The following is a 20,545-nucleotide window of genomic DNA, read 5'->3' as shown; positions in this document are numbered from 1 at the left end:
CCTATCACACAAGTTATAGATCTGCTGACTCGCCACCAAACAGCGCTCTGACACACATACCCACTTAGGTTCTACCACCACTTACTGAATAAGGGCAAATTTACCCCAATATACTGTCCCACACTGGCACCCAATGCTTCTTCTACACAGGTTAGCAATGCACACACCGGCAATCAAAGGGTTAACACTTAACACCTCAAGACTTTGTTACACAAATGTACACGCTGGCAAACTCAAGGCTTGTTAGTCAGCGCATTTTCAATTCACACACCAGCATTGAAAGGGTTAGTGTGGTCAAGCAATACTCTTCACAAAAGGCTAATGGATTTGTTAAAGTATCAAGGACAAAACTTATTAGATTTAATATACAAAGGTACATGGCACTTGAATATAAAAACAAACAAATAATTGTAATACAAATAATTAATGCATAACAGTTATAAAAACAAATGGGATGAAATTTCAGAGTATAAACTTACATATGATAATCTGTATGTCTGGGGCATGCTGAAGAGATGGACAGTCCTTCAATTAGATTAGAGACCCCAAAAGCTGACCATTTGCCCCTTCAAACACAGGCTTTTTTTTCTGAAATGGGACGGCATTCGAAAGGGGAGGACACATACTAATGTAGGGGAGGAATTGTCTCCTGGGTGTCAACTATGAGTTGCTCAAAAATATTCCAAAAGTTTTGGCCTCTTAACTTTTCTCAGACATAACTCCCCCTTCAATAAACCAGTCATAACCTCCATTACATACCAAATATGATGGAATTACAGCATTTTTCAATATCATTCCAAAAGACATGTGACTATTGCAGTTTCCTTGTACAGTTGGTATCTATTCTTCACAACCGTTGTGAGCTTTTTTGCCCAAGTACAGAGTCACACACTGATTTCCCAAAATATGAAATATGAAGGCATGTTCTTTGAAGTTGATGTTTCTATATAAAAAACATGATAGCCTTCATGTTTTACATTTCCCTACAAGGTTCTCACCTAGTATATAGCTTTCCCTAATTTACACCTTTTACCTACTGGTTGCTTATTAACCTGACTTATAAAACAGTCTCCTCAGAATGGGAAATACAGGATCAAAGGCAATGCATGGATTTGATTTGCATATGTTAAATGAGTATCCTTAAAGACTGTCTCAACTTAACCTGATTACCTGGTCTCACTGACCAAATATTTTAAAGAAACAACTTTTACCTGAGGAAAAGTCAATATTTCATTTGGGGGCCTGACATTTAATATTTTAGTTGGGATCCTCACCTGACAATTTGAATTTGGTGAAAATAGCCACACTATGGGGGTTGAATACAGAGAGTTGGGTATATGCGCTTCCTATGTAAATAGGTGGTCGGCTGCCTATAGGGAATAGGTGGAGGAGGAGTGGGCTCCAACCCTCCTAGATATAACAATACAGAAAAAAACCTTAACACCAGAGCAAACAATGATTTTATATATACATTATGGGGATAGGAAGAGAGCAGCCAAGCACTGTCTAAAATTATAGCGATGCCCCCCCATGCGTGCTGGCAATGCCCACTGGCGGCATGGTGTGGAAACCCCCCTCTACAAATCCTGTGTTTGCCCCTAATGGGGTTGATTGAGGGAGAAAAAATGATTTAAAATTATGCTAAAAATTTACAGTTTTTGGGGGTCACTCAGCTAATGAGGAACAGTGCAACTTCTAAACTTCTGTCAGTCTGCAGAATTATACAAAGTGTATGCGTCTTTTCTGCTTTTATCCCTATTTTATGCTAAATAAAAACTGTTTTGTCTTTGTATTTTTGTATGTCAATTTGTTATCAGCTTTTCATACAATAAGCATTGTGACTTTTTGTCATATTAAACTTCATTTAATAACAATGGTTTTTAATAATGCTATATTTATATGCAAGGAATTGTTTGGTTTACAGTATATCTAATTAAAATTAGGTCGTGATTGCAGATTGAGAGTGTCAGTGCTGTACTAAATCTTGGTGGCATAGCTGCATATCTCCCAACTTGCAAGTTCCCGGCAGTGAAATGGGTGGGGACATGGCCACATCACTGTGGGGGTGTGTAAGGTGCTAGGCTGTCCATTGGCTTATCCCCTTCACCCAGAGCCGTAACGAAGGCGGTGCGACCACCCTGGGCGCAAGCCCAAGGGGGCGCAGCCGCCCGTTACCTACCTTCGTGCCCAGAGGAATCGCCGCTCTAATTTAGCTCTCCTACAAGCAACAATCCATTCCCGGCAATGCAGTGGAATGCATGTGAAAGCAAGAAGTTCGGCCAAATGCGTTCCAAATGCCGATCTTCCTGTTGTTGAAACCCACATTAGGTTGGCCACACCCACTTGTCAAATACCACTCCCACTTAGATGGGGGGCGCCGGTGCCCAGTCTCGCCCAGGGCACCAAAATGTCTAGTTACGGCACTGCCTTCACCCCAACGTTCCCTCCATGGGACAAACATGTTCCAAAGCGGGACAGAGCCCTAAATTCAGGACTGGCACACTAAAATCAGGATGGTTGGGGGGTATGTAACTGGTGAGAGATATATGTTGGTGGATTTTAGACAGACCAGGAGGATGTATCAAGCTGAGAGTTTTCCGGCGGGTTTGTAAAGTGTAGATGTTGCCTATAGCAACCAATCAGATTATAGCTGTCATTTTGTAGAATGTACTAAATAAATGATAGCTGATAAAATCTGATTGGCTTTTCAAACCCGCTGGAAAAACTCTCAGCTTGATACATTTACCCCCAGGTGGTTTTGTTTTGAAAAACCATTTCACACCCACATGCTTATGTGAGGCTTATTGCGACAGTTGACAATTCTATTATTTAACTATATTTGAAATTGAAATTTAAACTTTGTAGAACCTCATTCCTCAATTCTTGGGACAAAGCATATTAAAATAAAAAAAAAAAAAAAAAAATTAATTAAAATTTGTGGATAAAAAAAAAAACAAGGTTTGCTAATGCAGCAAAGGGTAAATTTCTCTATTATACCTATGACATCCTCTACCTCCCAGCTAAGATTGTTTGCCGTGGTAAGTGAGGGAATCTCGCGAGTTGCACTTTAAATATGCCCCACCTTGTATTGTTGTTATGAAAACCTAAGGAGATGACAAACCACTGAGCGAGCTGTCTATAGTAAAATCTATATCTCGGTGAAAACACGACAGTCACCCACGCACAAGGAAATACCTCTACAGACACAATAGTGCTGAGGTACTGTCATGTGACCTCCCCATATGATTCACTGGCCGTGCACTCTCGCACATACACAACAGAAACCATCTTTTACCCAGTCAGGCGGTCCGGACAAACAAGGCGACCAATCACAGCAGCGATTACACGTCCCCAGTCCAGGAAGTGGCTGGCAAACCTGGGCGTGGTCTATACTTGTGAGAGGCATCGTCACCGCCCAGTGTGCCCCTCCCCTCTGACAGCGGCGGGTGTCGCGCGAGCAGTCATATGACTAGAGGACTGATGGAGTTGCAGAGATAGGTGTGCGGTGCTAGGCGGTCTATGCCTTGCACTGACATTTCCAGTCATCTGACTGCTGGGGCATCCCTGCAATATGCCACCGACTCTGTTCCAGAAGCTCTTCAACAAGAGGAATGGACACATTTCACCTAGCAGAGACCCCAGAGAAGATTATGGCTTCAGGTACAAATATTATCTGCTATTTTATTATGAGCAATGGCAACACTTATTATACTGTATGCATAAGAAAGATGTACAGTATGTAGCCGGTGGCTTTCCAGTTGCCTTGGAACTACAAGTTCCATCATTCTCTGCCAGCCAAGTGCTTTATTGACTGTCAGGTACCTATAGTCTCACAGCTGCTAGAGAGCCAGAGGTTTACCTACCTCTTAAAGTGACCTATGCTTTGCTGGATTTGCAAAAAGTCACATTACTGTCAGGTTTGTTTTGGTCTCATCAGGTGTTTAGTGCATTGTTCTAAGCCTCTTACCCCACAATAAATCTGCATGCATTCTCTAGATCTAGATCAGGGTCTGTTCTTGTTCTAGATCACTTTCTACTTTTGTATTGTAAGGCTCTACCTAAATCATAATAATTTAATATTTAAAAAGTGATGGTTTACAACAGTCAAGAAATTGAAGGTGGGAGCCACAACATTGATGCTTTTTGAGAACCCTTAGTCCAGAGATCAACCACACAAAACATTTCTTTGTAAATTTGATTAATTTGTCTATCTGGTGTGTGTCTATAGTACAATGAAAGCCATTGGACTTGGCTTTATGTTTAAAATCAATAATTTAATAAGATAATTTTCTATAATGTGTAATTTTGTGTATGATGACATTCCCAAACACTTCATTTCTAATACAATAAACTAAACATTGTATGTAGATGCTTCCAGTGGATGGAGCTGCACACTGATTAAGATGCGTTGCTTGTTGATGTATATCATTATTTTATTTAATTGCTCTGTATGTGCCTATACAGTTGTAACATGTTGACACTTTACAGAACAATAAATCACTGGCTCAAGTCTTTTGTGATAGAAATCTATTATTTGTACCATTTTACTTTGCAACTATACTGCACGTGTTTTGACCTTCCTATTTACCATAAAATATCAAAAATCACACCTACTGGACAAGGAAAGAAGAGTGTGTGTTAGCAGTGTATTGGGACAACCCTAGATGTGTAATTTTGTTCTCAACCTAATGTGACGTTTGCAACAATTATTTATTATTAGCTATGATGACTTCGGCATCGTGAATTCCATACTCATACATTTTGTCATATCCATAAATGCCTGAGGTGATTCAAACACGGCTGTCAAATATTTTCCTTATATAATAAGTGTTTAAAATTTTGAATACCCACATAGCCTCTATTTCTTTTAAGTCCATTCTGTTAAAGGCAAGAAACAGTAGTGGGATATCTTGATTCACCTGTCCATTGGTACTCAAACAACAGACCCCACAAAGTTGATGTCTTGCGTCCCTGTTTAAAAGGATTGCTTTGCACAATGTACAAAAGAATCAAATGTTTTAAAGCGCAACATTAAACTTGTGTTAAATAAGAGAACTGCAGACAGTTCTTAACACTATTTACTACTGTGATGTCCTTTGTCTATTTTAAACATCAGTGTCACTTATGTTTGGATAATTATAGTTATATTAGTTCATGCACTGTACTTGTTTACATGTTATAATCTGGCATTCTTCCTGGAAATAATAAATAAATCTTTGCTCATGTGACTCCCTTGTTCACCTAGAACATGTTCCATCCCATCTTTACCCGTTATTGTCTATAGCTGTATTACTATTTACTGTAGCCAATGTACATTGGGGAACAGTAAAATAAAAATGTGCCATGTCCCCTTGTATGTAACCGGAGGTGATGGAGGGTTGAGGTTCCGTTGTTTCCCCTTGTCATGACTACCTTGCTGTCTGAGTTCTTGTGCTAGAGAATTGTCAAATCTTATGGTAGTGAGTTCATCTAACATAGTGTTCCTGTCCCTAGGCATATCTGTTTCACTGCTTGTAGTACTTGATGTGTTTTTATTGTTAACTGCTGAGAAGCGTGCATCATGTTTTGTAACATCCTGCCAATACAAATAGATATACAAGGGACATTATCATCAGTATTTTGTATAGTTTCAATTGTTGTTTAAACATGTATTTGAGAAGGGTCTATTTATTACAAATTTCTATGAAAACCATTTTGCACGAAGTCTCAATGTATACTGTTTGTTTTTTTTTAATATTTTTAGTGTCAGAGCTGCAACTTTTAATACTGTTGCTTTTCACCATTGACCCCACTGTTTTTTGTTTGTTACTTTAGCTGCACTGTCACTGATCGGTAGCTGTATTATTACTGATTAGCAAATAGCGCTGTCTATAGCTTAGGTGTAGCCTGAGCCAGACTAATTTAGTGAATGAAGAATTCTTACCTAGTGAGATCTAACTGCTGTGCAAGGCTTTTACATAAACATAAAACTTGGGAAACATTAACTTTATATTTTTTATTTTCGTGACAATTACAGAACATACACACAATTATGTAAGAAGTTGGATTGCAATGTATTAAAAAGTTGTACAATTTTGTCTTTCTTAGCTTTTTAAAGCATAATTGGTAAAATACATAATTCGTATTTGAGTTGAAGTTGCATAATATGTCTACATGTATGGAAATATAATTTAATTTCTTTTTGTTGCATTTTTCAAGAAAAAAAGCTAAAGCAGCAGTTATTTGAGCTGCACAGTGGCTTAGTGGTTAGCACTTCTGCCTCACAGCACTGGGGTCATGAGATTTGATTCCCGACAGTGGCCTTATGGGACTGATGTGAGTTTTCTGTACAGTGCTGTGGAATTAGTGGTGCTATATAAATAAATAAATAATGATGATGATTTTGAATATCATTATTATTTTTACTGCTAGCCTTTTATTGGGAAAGATTCCAGTGCACATTATAACAATATTAACATGAAAATGTGTAGCCTCTAGCACAAGGAAACACAGTGTGCAGAAAAGAAGTAAAACTTATCTGTGTTTATATGTTCTAAAAATAAAAAAACACTTAATAACGTGGAAAATTGATGGCAAAGAGCTAGCTGAGCAATCAAATGTAAACAAACAAAAAGACCAAGAAAAAAAAAAAATCTAAAATATAATTATAGATGGGTAAAGAGAAGGAGTAGCAAAAAATAATAAAATAGAAAATGAGAAGCTTTATAAAGGGAAGTTCTAAATCCGGAGCAAGCCTAGGAATGTGAATAGATGCCCATAGATATGTCCCAAGGGTCCCATACATTTTGGAGTATATCCAACTCCTTTGCGGATGGTGTAATGACATGAATTTCACTCACCAGATTTTGCTGTGAACATCGCCACACAAATCACACTCACTGCCAAACAAATATAAACAATTGATGTGTACACTTTATACATGTTTTTCAGTTTACGTTGTTGCAAGGCTATACATGGATCTGGATCTATTCTGCCAAAATTTGGTAGAGATCATAGACCCACTCCCTACCGGGGCTTTTACCAATATAGACGTCTTGAAGGTTTACCCACATCCAAGAAAGCACAGAGGGGTGACATTGTAGATCTGACTCCATTTTAATGGACTGAGGTACCAATCGAGAAGATACTTTTGTTGGTTTTCTTGACTATCTTCTTTTTTAGATGCCTTTACAAGAGTAGAAAGCATAGATTTCCATTTATAAAAAGCAATTTTTTTTGCAGCTTAGTTTTCCACAAAAGCATGTGGTTTTTGCTTGCATCTTCTGGTACGTATTAACGTATATAATCTAAGGAGTGCTGCTTTTGTATAGAGCCGCTTTCAGAGATTTGTCAAAAAAACATTTTTCTCTTGGATTTGATCAAGTCGTAATGAAATGTTAAAGTTGTTGGTGTTTTGAAAAGCTCTTATTACATAATATTGTGCAAGTCTGTAAGGAAGAAAGGTGTTTAAAAAGGAAACATGCTATAGCCATGTGATCATTTGCTCCTTCCACCACCCAAATGAGTGGTGGGAACAAGGTGTTGCACAAGAGAGGAGTTCAAGAATGAAGGCTCTAAATTTTAAGATTTTGTCAGTGCCAGGCAAACATGCAACATATGTTAGAGGATTGGATTGGAGTTTGACTTACTGAGTCCATCTACAGGCATCCGTGTAGTAAGGCAGTATGCAACAATACATTCTCTAAACTTATCCAGCAGCAGTTTGCAACTGATTTATGTCTAGGACCACCAAACTTCTATGAGAGCTCAGTTGGATTTAAAATCCTCAACAAACCCTAGGTTTCTTTTAAGCACCTGTGACAGGATGGACCGCCTATGCCACCCTGTCTGTTGTTCCTGGGAACTGTCTGGGCTTACTTTACCACTGTTCCCTTTTGTTATCCCAAATGCGCCCTCTTGTCGCAGTAGGAGGGGCTTACAAAGGCTGCCGCCACTGGACTTCTTACCGGCATCTAGAACCGGGTTTCTTCTGGGTAACTGACGCTGCTAGCGTATATCGTTGCTGGTGTACCTGGGCTGGTACTCCTGACCTCTTATTATGGATCAGGGAAGCTGTGGATGGATCCCCACTGGCCTATCACACTGACCAGGGCTGCATGAGAAGCAGGCAGATCTGTGGTACCGGAAAGCTTGGGTCCAAACCTCTGAGACAGCCGGAGAACGGATTAGATTTAGGGTCTAATCTGCAGGTCACAGGAATACAGCAATACTGAAGATGTTTTCAAGCAGGTCTATGAAGCAAGTGAAGTTTATTTGCTCTCACACTGGTTGGAGGTACCAATGATCAGGTCAGATGAAAATTAGAAGAACAAGTTTTCAATACAAGCTAGTGCCTTTTATACAGTTTAGACACAGGCTATTTTTAGCATCCTGATACAACCTGTTTACACAAACATGAATTTACATGCATTGCAAAGCCAATAATATTTACACAATAAGTGCCGACACACTGCAGTCTCGGAAGGTGATTGGAATAGGATTATCAAACATGCAGACCAACCAAATGAAACGACAATCGGTACTTTGAGAGGACTGTTGTTTGTCGTGTAAGTACACACACTAACGCGATATCTGACCAACGGTCGTATATCGGCTGATTGGCCTGATGGTTGGCTGAAAAACCTCCAGTGTGTACCTAGCATTAAGTTTTAGTTGGACTTATAACTATCTTGTTGATCATAAAATGGTAAATTACAGAAATGTATTATTTCCACACTATTCACTATTATCTGGTAAAAAATTGCCTTGTTATGATGGCAGGACCAATTTAAAGTTACACTATGTAAATTGTGCTCATTTCATTAAAAATAAAAACCACATTGGTTCCACTTCAATTAAACAAAATAGGTTCACTTGCTTCTCACATTTTTTTACTGTTTAAATGAATCGGGCATAGTAACTGTACCATTTAGGTTTCCACAGGGGAATTTACTGTTACTCTAAATAACACTTCTGACAACTGTGACCTTGAATAATTATGAGAGCTGAGTGATTTATGTAAGCTATGTTAAAAAAATGTCACATCACCCACCTCCAGTTCTCTATAAACGCCCACATTTTTTCTGATTCGTGTGTTTGAAATGGAAATAGAATGTACGGGGAATCACAGACCAGATAAGTAATTTATAAACAATTGAAACAAGATCTGGCCCTCAATTTAGGAAGACCCCTCTGGCAGGTGATATTCTCATGTTTCAAGAGCTTACGGAAACAAAGTTTGCTGTAATATATAATCATCATCATCAACATTTATTTATATAGCACCAGCAAATTCCGTAGCGCTTTACAATTGGGAACAAACATTAATAAAACAATACTGGGTAATACATACAGACAGAGAGGTAAGAGAATCCTGCTTGTAAGCTTACAATCTATGGGACATTGGGAGTTTGAAACACAAGGGCATGTGCTAACACAAGGGCATGTAAAAATGCTATATGGATCTGGGCTACATTGTGTCAGTTAAAACTGTATTGTGGTGTTTTCATGTATGGTATGGCTGAGATGTGACAAATACCTCAATAGATATGGCAATAAGTTGACCCCACATCCTGAAGGCCTGGTCATAACATGAATAGCTTACTAGGGGGCGTCTGGAGCAGGAGGGCAAACTCCTGCTTTACACATACGGGATAACACGTGTAGCCTATACACCATCTTTCCCTACAAGTATTCATGAGAAGAGATATAAAAGATCCAGAAGGAAGACATGGCTGATGGCTTATCATGACTTGTTACCTCTCTATTCATTACATAATAGATGAAAGGTTGCCAGTACTCCCTGAAGCTTACTAAGAAGCCTGCCCAGAATAATATACTTTTATAATATATTGGTCATTGCTAAGGTATAATATAAAATGTTTCTATTATTATAAAAAAATACTTATATAATATAACTATTTTGATGACAATTTCATGATTTGTTTTTGTTGACATTGATAGATTTTAATAGATTTAATTATTTACAAAAAAAGTATGTTTTGTATTATTTGACACTGTTTTGTACACAAACAATATAAACAGTAACTGCCAACAAACAAGCATCACATAGCATATAAAATAAAGCTACAATATCGAATACATTGGGTTGAGGTGCATCAACCAAAGTTAGCACAGATCATCTATATGTATGTTATAAACATATGTAAAATACAGATAATAGCGGGAAACATGAAATGAAACCAAGGATATCCATGGGTCTAATCCAATAGACTGGGTCTTGTCAGTGAAAATAAGACGTAAGTGGCAGAACTACCATCGGTGCTGCAGTTGCGGTGCATCGGGGCCCGCTGCACTGTTAACTAGCGAGCTGTGCGCCCCAGGTCCCTGCTTCCCTACATCGGGACCCACAGCTCGCTAGTTCCGCCTCTGGTCAGGGGAGTCTATCCAATGGCCCCAAATCTTTTGCTACTTCAAGGGGCATTTCCAACTAGGGTCGACAAATCGTTTGTGACCAAACGAATGATCAAGTAGTTTAATCCAGTCCGAACGTTACTAGCAGGAGCCATCCATAATCTGTCCATACAGACCTTTTCGAACATAAACACATTTATGATGTATTGTTGCGTCAGTCTATTTAACATATCCTCCATCTTCAAGCCAAAGATATATGTAACAGGTGAATACAACGGTACCATCACATCAGTTTTGTTAGTACACTTAATGACTCTAGACCAGAGTTGGCTAACCTGTGACACACCAGGTGTTGTAAAAACTACAAGTCCCAGCATACCCTTCCAGCAGTAAGCTGTACTATATTGGCAAAGCATGCTGGGACTTGTAGTTTCACAACACCTTGAGTGTCACAGGTTAGCCAACACTGCTCTAGACCAAAAGCGCTTGATTCTAGAGCATTGCCGTAAGAGATGCCAGAAGGTTCCACATGGATTACCGCATTTTGGAAAGTGAGTAGACTGGTCACACCTAAATTTAGCTAATCTACAGGGAGCATGGTGCGCTTTATGTAGATTGTATTGTCTTATTAATGTTTGTTCCCAATTGTAAAGCGCTACGGAATTTGCTGGCGCTATATAAATGTTGATGATGATGATTGTATATCTGGATTTGTTGTAATGTCAGGGAGGTAGTTGTTTTCGTTTTGCTAGACACACACAGATATGCAGTTTAAAGGATAAGCGCTGACAAATTTCTTTTTGAGTTGAACGACGGGAGCTACTAAGAATTATCCCCCAGTCCCTATCCTGGAGGGGACCGAGATCCCCATTGCATTTCTCTCTTAATTGTACAAATTATATTTATAATGAATTTACACACTTAAAACAGCTTCCCTGTTCTTATAGTTGAGGATTTTGCAATAAAGGTGCGTGGTGGTACACACGGTGTTGGACGCAGATTAGAGGAGCAATGCGCTCTTTCAATTGCAAATTAGTCAGGGAATTCACCTCTACCATACAGTTGTAATAGACAATTCTCCACGAAGGGTTCGGAGTTGTCGCCCTGGGCTTTTTCAGAAAGGCCTACAAATCTAATGGTGTTGCGGCGCAGACGCTCTTCAATGTCTGACAGCTTTTGTTTACAGAAAAACAATTGCGACTCCAATTTTGCAATTTGCTGCTTCATAGTTGCAGTAGCGGCCTCGAGAGTGGAGATACGAGCCTCAGCAACTCTTTCCCTTATTTTCTGCATATATTGGCACAATAGAGACCAATCCACTTGCACCTCTCCAATTTTTTGTGACTAGTATCTCAGAGGAATTAAAAGCGTGTAATACCTCCTGCAAGGTAATTGTGGGTGCATCAGGTAGATAGAGGCTCTTGACCTGCCTGGTGCCCCTTGGGTGTAGACTACAGCACTTTTCCAGCTGTAGATGAGCGGGCACAGGGATCTAGCCTACCGGAGGCAATGGCACCCAAAGATCCGCGAAGCAGACCTCCATATTATACATAAGCCATGAAATACAACCTTACTTATATGAACCTATATTTTTATCATACTTCCACTGTACTGTTATTAAAATATATTTTAAAACTATGCCCACACTTATATATTTGTACTTTTTGTTATATGCACTTATGGAGGAGAAACATGATTGTGTAAGTCTTGCAGGGTCGCTATGAGGTACAAGCTTGTGAGTTTAGGTAAACATCAAGTTTTGGCATCTGTACAGACCATTGCAACTTCCTTCAATTTAGAGTTACAATGAGGCTTTATTCAGCACAACAAAACATAAACGGTGAAACCTGAACTAGATCGTGGCACGCCTTTTTTTTTTTTATCTTTCTTGCCAGCACCATCCTAGCTCTGCAGGGGGGTTTAGGCCCTTATGCATTGTGCAACATGAGGCTCTCTTTACTTTATATTTTATATTTTTGCCAGATAATGCAATTTTCTGTTTTGTTCTTATCTAATTCTTTATTTTGTGCTAGTTAGAGTTGTGAAAGTATCTGTAAGTAGATGGGTAATCTCATCACCATTGATAAGTCCATAATAGTTTTAGCAGCGGTCACTGGTGCCACCGTGCATACAGTCACAAGTGGTGCAGCTACAATAGGCCATCATGGGATCTAGGATCTATCTTTGTTCAGGGAACAGCCTTTTGCTTGAAGCCATGTCAACTACCAACTCTTTAGGAGGGCAAGGGCAGGCCAATGTTCATCTGGTGAAACCCACTTTTTTTTTTTACACGGTTATTATTTCATGTAAGTCTAATAATATTTCATTTTTCATCTCCATCAAAGTAAGCCATATTGCAGCTCCCATGCATGATGCAGTTATGGAGCACATGTGAGTTTCTGTGCAGGATAATATCTGCTTATATTCTTTACTGAAGGTTTATATATGAGTATTCTAAAGAGAACACTGTCTTCTAAATTGGATAGATTTTCCCTTTTCAAATCGTTTGCGTATTGGCCATTTATCATTTCTGTACAATGGAACTCAGAAATTGTATACTGTCTGTTGTGTGGTGTGTTTTTTTTGTTTGTTTGTTTTTTTATAAAGAAAAAAAAAATATGGTGCAAAAAAAATATATATCTGGTTTAAAGCTTATTCGTTATACATTGGTTACGCTATAAATTACATATATTAGGCTACATGCTCTCTTTTAGTATGACCTAGGATTTCCTGCACCACTCATTTCTGTCATAGAAGGCTAAGGAAATCCACGTGGTTTTAAAGTAGAGAGCAGTTTATTGAAGTTCATAGTAACTTTAGTAATATCTTCCTGAGTAGCAACTGTAACCATAAAAATGTCACTGCTGCTACTCAGATTGTTAAGGTTTGATAAAGGGGATTTCATGTTTCATATTATGCATATTCTTACAGGATTTACTTATGAAAACTGTTGGCAGCATGAAGTTCTTGTATAATGTTTAAAAACTACATTTTTGTAACCTGTTCGGTTTGTATTTGTATTAAATCTTCTATAATGCATAGGTCTATTCTAGAGAGTAGCGCAGGTAATTACATTCTGTTGCTGAAATTGCAGTTTTATTGAGGGCTGCTTGGATACGTAAGAGCCATACTAGATGTTTTGGTTGTCGCCCACCATTATGCATAGCTAGTTGACTCTTTTTACAGATGTAGCGCCATTTAATTATAAGAGTGTGCTGTAGTTAGATTATTAACCACACCCCTTTTTCATAGGTCACATCTCTCTGACAGTGGAAATGGGGACTGTCCCTGAATAAGTTAGCAGATGTTTATAATGATTGAGAGGTTACACCAATTCAGTCCATAAGATGTCTCTTACTACTGTGTATATGCAATGGACATACGGTACCTTAGTGATATAATCTTCAACAGAGGCGCACATTTATCCTCTTTTTCAGGTTATGGCTTTGAGGGCAGCATGATGCCCATTGTGTCGTTAAAGTTTCTTACTTATTTTTTTTTTTTTTTTTTAAGTGGCATGCACAACATTTTATGTAGTCTACTCTGTCTGTAAACCTACTTTTTTATCACATTGGTTCACTAGGAAAGGTATTGTTTTAATAAACCATTTTATGTGTTGTAAGTCAACTATTGTATCTCTAATTCATTAATTTCTCCATAGACCAAAAATGTTTGTTAGATTACCCCCATTCTTGTCTTCTGTTAATGTGACTCACAGAAACTCTTGGTAAGAAAGCAGGCACCTGGCTATAAATGTACTGCGGATATAATCAGGATCTTAGACTGCCTACCCATGGGCATTGTGTTAAAAAAATGCTAGTAAAAGTATACATGTTGACGCCACAGTTTATGAAGTAATTATTCTTCCATTTTTTTTATTTTTTTTTATTTAATCAACTAATTGCATAGAAAACGAACAACCAACCAGACTCTGGAATGTTTCTAGTACAACTTAGAAATTAAATGCAAACATTTGATTGCTGTGAGCGCACCACATTTTCTATAAATGTCCACCAATGTGTATCTGTTGGAAGGATTTATGACCCAGAATAGAGAAGATTTAGATGTTCTGTGTTCTTCTTTAAATTTTAGACTAGGGGCTAGATTTAGGAAACCTTCTAAACTGGAAAAGTGGTGGTGTTGCCCATAGCAAACAATCGGCTTCTAGCTATCATTTTATGTAGTACAGTTTAGGAAATGATAGCTAGATTGGTTGCTATGGGCAACATCTCCACTCTTTTATTTTCGAAGATGTGATACAGAATTTCCTTTACAGAACATTGTTTTGTCCATATTTCCCACCCATATTTGTCATTGGGGAAATAACAACTGTAAAGTATGAACAAGTAGACAGATGAAAAGGTAAACAATTGAAAAATAAAATAGTGTTTTTATGGAATAATTGGGTATTATAGAGTGGAAGTTTTTGAATAACAATTGACACATTCTATGGTGGCAGAACCAATAAGGTGAACAAATGCTGGGTATTTCCGTAATCTATTGCTAGGGTACTACTTGTCCTTTAAGTCATCTGAGAGATCATGAAATGTTTGATATAAGGTTGGTACGGTACATTCTGTACATATTCTGTCTTATAAACAGACACCAACAGTGTACTTTGTGTATTCCACGTGGGATCACTAGTATTGCCAACACTATGTATCCATACTTGTACATAAACACACTTGCTTCCAAAGCTAACACTTACTCGATGTACCTCTATTACATATGATAGGAAGATATTTTTGACTATTGTCTAATTCATAGTTATTTTTGTATGTGTTTACAGTAAATATATATATATATATATATTAGACCAAAGTGCAACAACCTTATTTGTTTTCATATTGCATTTATTAAAAGGATAGTATCATACAATATTTTATTCATTTTGTTTTGCTGAAGAGACAAGACCCTCTTCAGCGGTGACTGGGAGCCAGGAGCCTGTGACATGTAGAAGGAGGGCCTGCTCTGTTATACAGTGGACATTACAGATATGCAGATACACTCAGTAGCCTCTTTGTTAGATACACCTTTAGTCTGAATTCTTCAATCCTTCTATGATCAAAGTCCCTTAGATCACATTTCTTCCCAATTCTGTTGTCTGGTCTGAACAACCACAGATTCTCTTGACCATGTCTGTATAATTTTATGCAGTGAGTTGCTGCCATGTGATTGGCTGATTTAGATATTTGCATTAATGAGCAGGTGTAGCTAATAAAGTGGCCACTGAGTAATTAAATGTCACTCACTAATCCTGTCTTTTCAAATAAACGTCCCAGCACTGGACATGCCCATATTTTTTATTATTTATTTATTTATTTATTTTAGATTAAATATACAATTAGAATGAAATAAGGAGCAGTCAAGTCTTCAATATAAGCTTAAATCGAACATATTTATTCTCAATAAAAATGAACACACCAGCACAAGTTTAGAAAAATATTCAACATTTAAGAAAGCATAAAATACGTTACAGAATCAGGCTCATCGGTCGTTTCAGAATAAAATTGTAAACGCAAGCACTGAACTGCCATTGTTTAGTGGGGGCAATGATTGAGGTACAGTACTCTAGTGGGCAATAATCACAGCAACAATAAACAAGGAACACATTCTGTTATATGAAATATCACTTTTGTGAATAAACTAATTCAGTGGTTGTTATGTTGGTAAAGCACAAAGTGCTTTTCTGCATATGAATATATATTTTTCACTGAAACGTCATTTGTACTTTACTCAACTGAAACGTCTTAGTATATCTGTGCCCTACCCAGGCCCACCTGTTCCGGTACTAGTGAAAGTGAAACAAAATTAAATCGCTCAGCATATAATAGAGAACGTGCCCAACAGGTTTTGTTTTTAGGTGGTTACTTTTATATTAGTACTTTATTAGGGCTTGTCAATACATTAAATTCCAGTGCTGCATAATTTGTGCTGCGTACATGAATATTTTGCGTACATGAATATTTTTCATCATTAGTGAATTTCTGTTTTCTATAGTGTGTGTGTGTATATATATGTGTGTATGTGTGTATATATATATATATATATATATATATATATATATATGTATATGTATATGTATATGTATATATATGTATGTATATATATATATGTATATATATATATATATATATATATATATATATATATAATCTTTTTATTTTTTATTTTTTTTTATGGAAATCTTCTGCGAGGTACATATTGTCCATAGTGTAGGGAAATGAATCCTTGCCAGTGCTGGAAGCTTGCTGGATAGAAGCAGGAGTTTCAGGAACTTTTAGCTCATTGTTGGAGATAACCTTTTAACTCTAGTCCAGAGACTGCTGCTAATCATTTGTACAAATACTAAGAGATCTATGCAATAAGGCATATATGGAGGAAGAGTGCAATTGTACTTAAACCCTAATGCTTCTGTCTGTTGCTTTGCAAGGTATTCAACTAGGGTGAGTGCCCAAAGGGCCAAAGTGGGTCTATAGTATGCACGCATAGCAATATGATTATTAAATGCACCTCCACTCTGCAGAACGATCCACAGCCACATCAAAGGTGGCAGAAACCTGTTTTGGAGCAGAGCTGTGTTGTATGTAAGAAACAGTTCTTGCGTATGCTGCTGTTCTACTAAAATAAACAGAGCACTGTGGCGGCTCAGGGGATCTGTACATAGATCCCTGAGTGCGTAGAAAAGGTTTCTACTGCACTACTTAAATACTGCAGCCTATATTAGGCTCTGTGGTATCCTCTGTGTCCAGTTAGTATCAGTAGGTGGCTGATTGCAGTATAGAGGATATGACGTACTCCAGTACAGGGAGAAGATGTGTTGGATAGGGAATGAGAAGTGAGCTCTCCGAAACAACTTACTAGATTTAAAACATTCACCTACCTAAAACTGTGTGTATTCTGACAGGCTGACAAACAAGGTTTAGCAAGTTAGCACAGCTATAAATGCCCCTATCAACACATACTGAAACTTGCCAGCTAGGATCATCACTCATAATAGGCTGCCATCATAGAGTGTGCACAAGTGGGTGGAGGTGTGTATTAGCATCCAGTTTGCAGATGTTGGAAACTGCATAACAAATTATTGGAGAGAGGCATTCTAGTGCAGATGGCCAAAGAATATTTTAAACAAAATATATATTCTGTTTCTCAGACTTGCTCACGTACCTGGCATTGAGACATACCTTCGCTGTGCCGCTGTGACTATATAGGGTATCGGCATACCTAAAACTGGGAACCTGAAATTCGTGCTTAGCATTCCATCCACAGTTACTATATCAATACCGCTGGAACCGTGGTTCTCGTCCCTCTTGGTGACTAACGGGAAAACTCCTATAAGCACAGTGTGAAAATATGGAAGGGGTTTAAACAGAAGACCACATAGTGTATTGATAATAATCCCTGTGCTACTAACACAGACATCTTAGTCAGAACAGTGGGAGACCGGGGAGGGTCCCAACTCGAGTCACTATGTCTGAAAGTGGTGACTAATCATTTAATAGTTTCCAGGGCTCCTCAGCAGTAAAGGGTAATGTGGGTAAAAGGCAGAGAACAAAAGAGGACCATACACACACAGAGGTGAGCTAAGCATCTATCCACCAATGGGGATGTATTTAGGTAACTGGAGTGTGTCCACCAAAAATGAGCAGAATCGGGAGGATGACCATTTATTGTGGTAGCTGAGGACCATAAAAGCCATTTATACTGCATGTACAGGTTAAGCAATGGAAACAAAACTATGTTTTCTTTGCTTTGTGTTCAAATATTGCTTGCTACTTAGTGTATTGACTTAAGTTCGCTTGCTGTGAACTATGAGAAGTTAAAAATAAGCTTTGTTTTTATTGCTTTTACTAGTACTACTTCTTCTTGTGAGCTTGATATCTTGCCCCTTCGCTGGTATGTTTTGTGTCATTAAGGTACATAGGGGGGTAGTGAGTGAGATGTAGGCCAACACTAAATCTTGTAAATAGCCCCTTCTCTGGGTATCCTCACAGCCGCCATTGGTTGGTTTTATTTTTTTTTAAAAAAAATTTGGGTGGATACCTCCTGAAGTTAAGAAATTCTGATATTCTTCAGAATTAAATTATAGACACTTAAATGCAAGTGGATAGATACCTTTGTTATATCCATGTTTCCATCGTTGAATGTCATTTGTCATAGCATTGTCTGACTGCCAAAGAGGGTTTGCTGTGTCTGACTGAACATTATGTACAGCTGCCACTGGATCTTATTTCCGTCAGTTAAACAGAAAGGGAAGTCTAGTCCACAGCTTAGATCTTCTAGAGAGCCTGACTGTTTAATTAGTGTTATGGCTCATTAAGTGATGCTCCCTCAGAGTAAATTTGAAATGTACATTCTAGCACTTCTGAATGTTTTCGCAATAGGTGAGAAGCATTTAGACCCTGACTCTAAAGCTAGCCAATTTGTTTGTTTTTCAACACTAGTGTTGGATACCGAACAACCTTGATTGTAGCCGTGTGTCAATATGTATTGTGGCCTGGCATAGAAACCTTATAGTATCTGCAAACCAAATTGGGTTAAGGGTCAGTGCTTGAGCCATGAGGTTTGTGTTTTCATTTTTGATGTGCTGATCAGATTCCCCGGAATGGTTATCACTAGGAGACATAACACTGAATGTTCATTTCACACAAATATATAGATCATTATCATCATCATCACCATTTATTTATATAGCGCCACTAATTCCGCAGTGCTGTACAGAGAACGCCTTCACATCAGTTCCTGCCTCATTGGAGCTTACAGTCTAAATTTCCTAACATGCTTACACAGACAGAGAGAGACTAGGGTGAATTTGATAGTAGCCAATTAACCTATTTGTTTTTTGGAGTGTGGGAGGAAACCGGAGCACCCGGAGGAAACCCACACAATCATGACCCCAGTGCTGTGAGGCAGAAGTGCTAACCACTAAGCCACCGTGCTGCCCCCAATATGTTATAGTTTTTGCTTCATAAAACGGTTACTGAAAGAGACTCGGATGCAATTATGTTATCTTTCCTTTATTCATGTAAAGAAAGTTGTTTTTCCTTTTTTTTTTTTTTTTTTTTCTTTTTTTCTTTTTTTTTTTTTTTTCTTCCCACTTTGGATCTTAATTTTCCCAGGAACATTTTATTAACTCTAGAGCATTCAGAGAGCCGTTAAGAAAATTGGGAAGAACACTTAATCACAGTGCTCCCGCTACCAATTCTATAATCGGCTAGGTACAGATCTATAATGGTTTCTCTGCAGCAAACATGTTTTATGTTCTCCTCAGCTCCCAGACTTCATCAGACATGTACAGTGGTAATAATTATACAATTATACTGATAGGAGCAAATGGTGGCCTTCAGCTGTAACAGGCAAGATGGAAAAAGAAGTCCTAGAAACATTGGTCTTACCTGTAGCTCTCTCTGCGGGCCTGAGTCATTAAGGAGAAACCTAAAAAAAAAAAAAAAAGTAACTTTGCACCTTGGCAAAACCATGTTACATTGGAGGGGTAGGTAAATTTAAAATGTGGGGACTGACAGACTTTAAATTTCAGTGTAACCATAAAGCTAATAAGTATTTGAGTGCTGCAGAAAAAACAGCCAGTATTTAACTTACATTCAAAATTGTCCTTAATGACTCAGGCCCTGCGTGTTTAATAACTGGTGCTTCAGATGAAGTGTGCAGCCGATGTAAGCCTAGATAGCTGCCTGAGGGTTTATCAGCCATCTGCTCATGGCGTGTGGCTCTGTGTTGCAGTTGCTAGAAGCTAAATCAGTGATTGACAGCAAGTGGCCCAAGGGCCAGGATTCTGAGCCTTCAACTGCGGCCCTCAGCTACTTCATGCTGTACTGTCAGATTTGTTTGTAACACTTGTTTAAAATTCCCGCTAACATGTTGTTACAGATGGGTGTTGATTAAATTTATTGTTTAACTTATTACTAAGATTTGAAGGTTAATGCCGCGCCATGCGGCCCCAGAAGTGTATCTGGCTGCCTATCCCTGGTATACTGTAGTGATCATGTCGAGAGTGAAAAACACTGTTACAGTAGTGACTGCAGGGACTTTGACTGCAACGATTTGTTCCATTTGGGGTCCATTAAAAATGAAATGGGTATTGTCCTCCTGGTAATACCCCACGTTTCAGTGATGGCTGTATAAGAGGTACAGAGGATCTTTACTTTATCATATTGCTGTTAGCTTTGAATAT

The 20,545-nt window shown here is 38.2% G+C and overlaps 1 protein-coding gene across 2 annotated transcripts in view; it reads left to right on the top strand.

Moving 5' to 3' along the window:
* The first annotated feature begins 3,444 nt into the window (after positions 1 to 3,444).
* FNIP1 (folliculin interacting protein 1) overlaps positions 3,445 to 20,545 on the top strand; it is a 77,034-nt gene continuing 59,933 nt past the window's right edge. For both annotated transcript variants that reach the window (XM_075209838.1, XM_075209836.1), the window contains exon 1: positions 3,445 to 3,660. In XM_075209838.1, the coding sequence (XP_075065939.1) occupies positions 3,572 to 3,660 (89 nt within the window). In that variant the 5' untranslated portion in view covers positions 3,445 to 3,571. The remainder of the gene's footprint in view (positions 3,661 to 20,545) is intronic.

Source organism: Mixophyes fleayi, chromosome 4 (assembly GCF_038048845.1).
Source record: "Mixophyes fleayi isolate aMixFle1 chromosome 4, aMixFle1.hap1, whole genome shotgun sequence".
Taxonomy (NCBI): domain Eukaryota; kingdom Metazoa; phylum Chordata; class Amphibia; order Anura; family Limnodynastidae; genus Mixophyes; species Mixophyes fleayi.
Note: the sequence above shows the minus strand (reverse complement) of the source record. Positions and strands in the feature narration are given on the sequence as shown.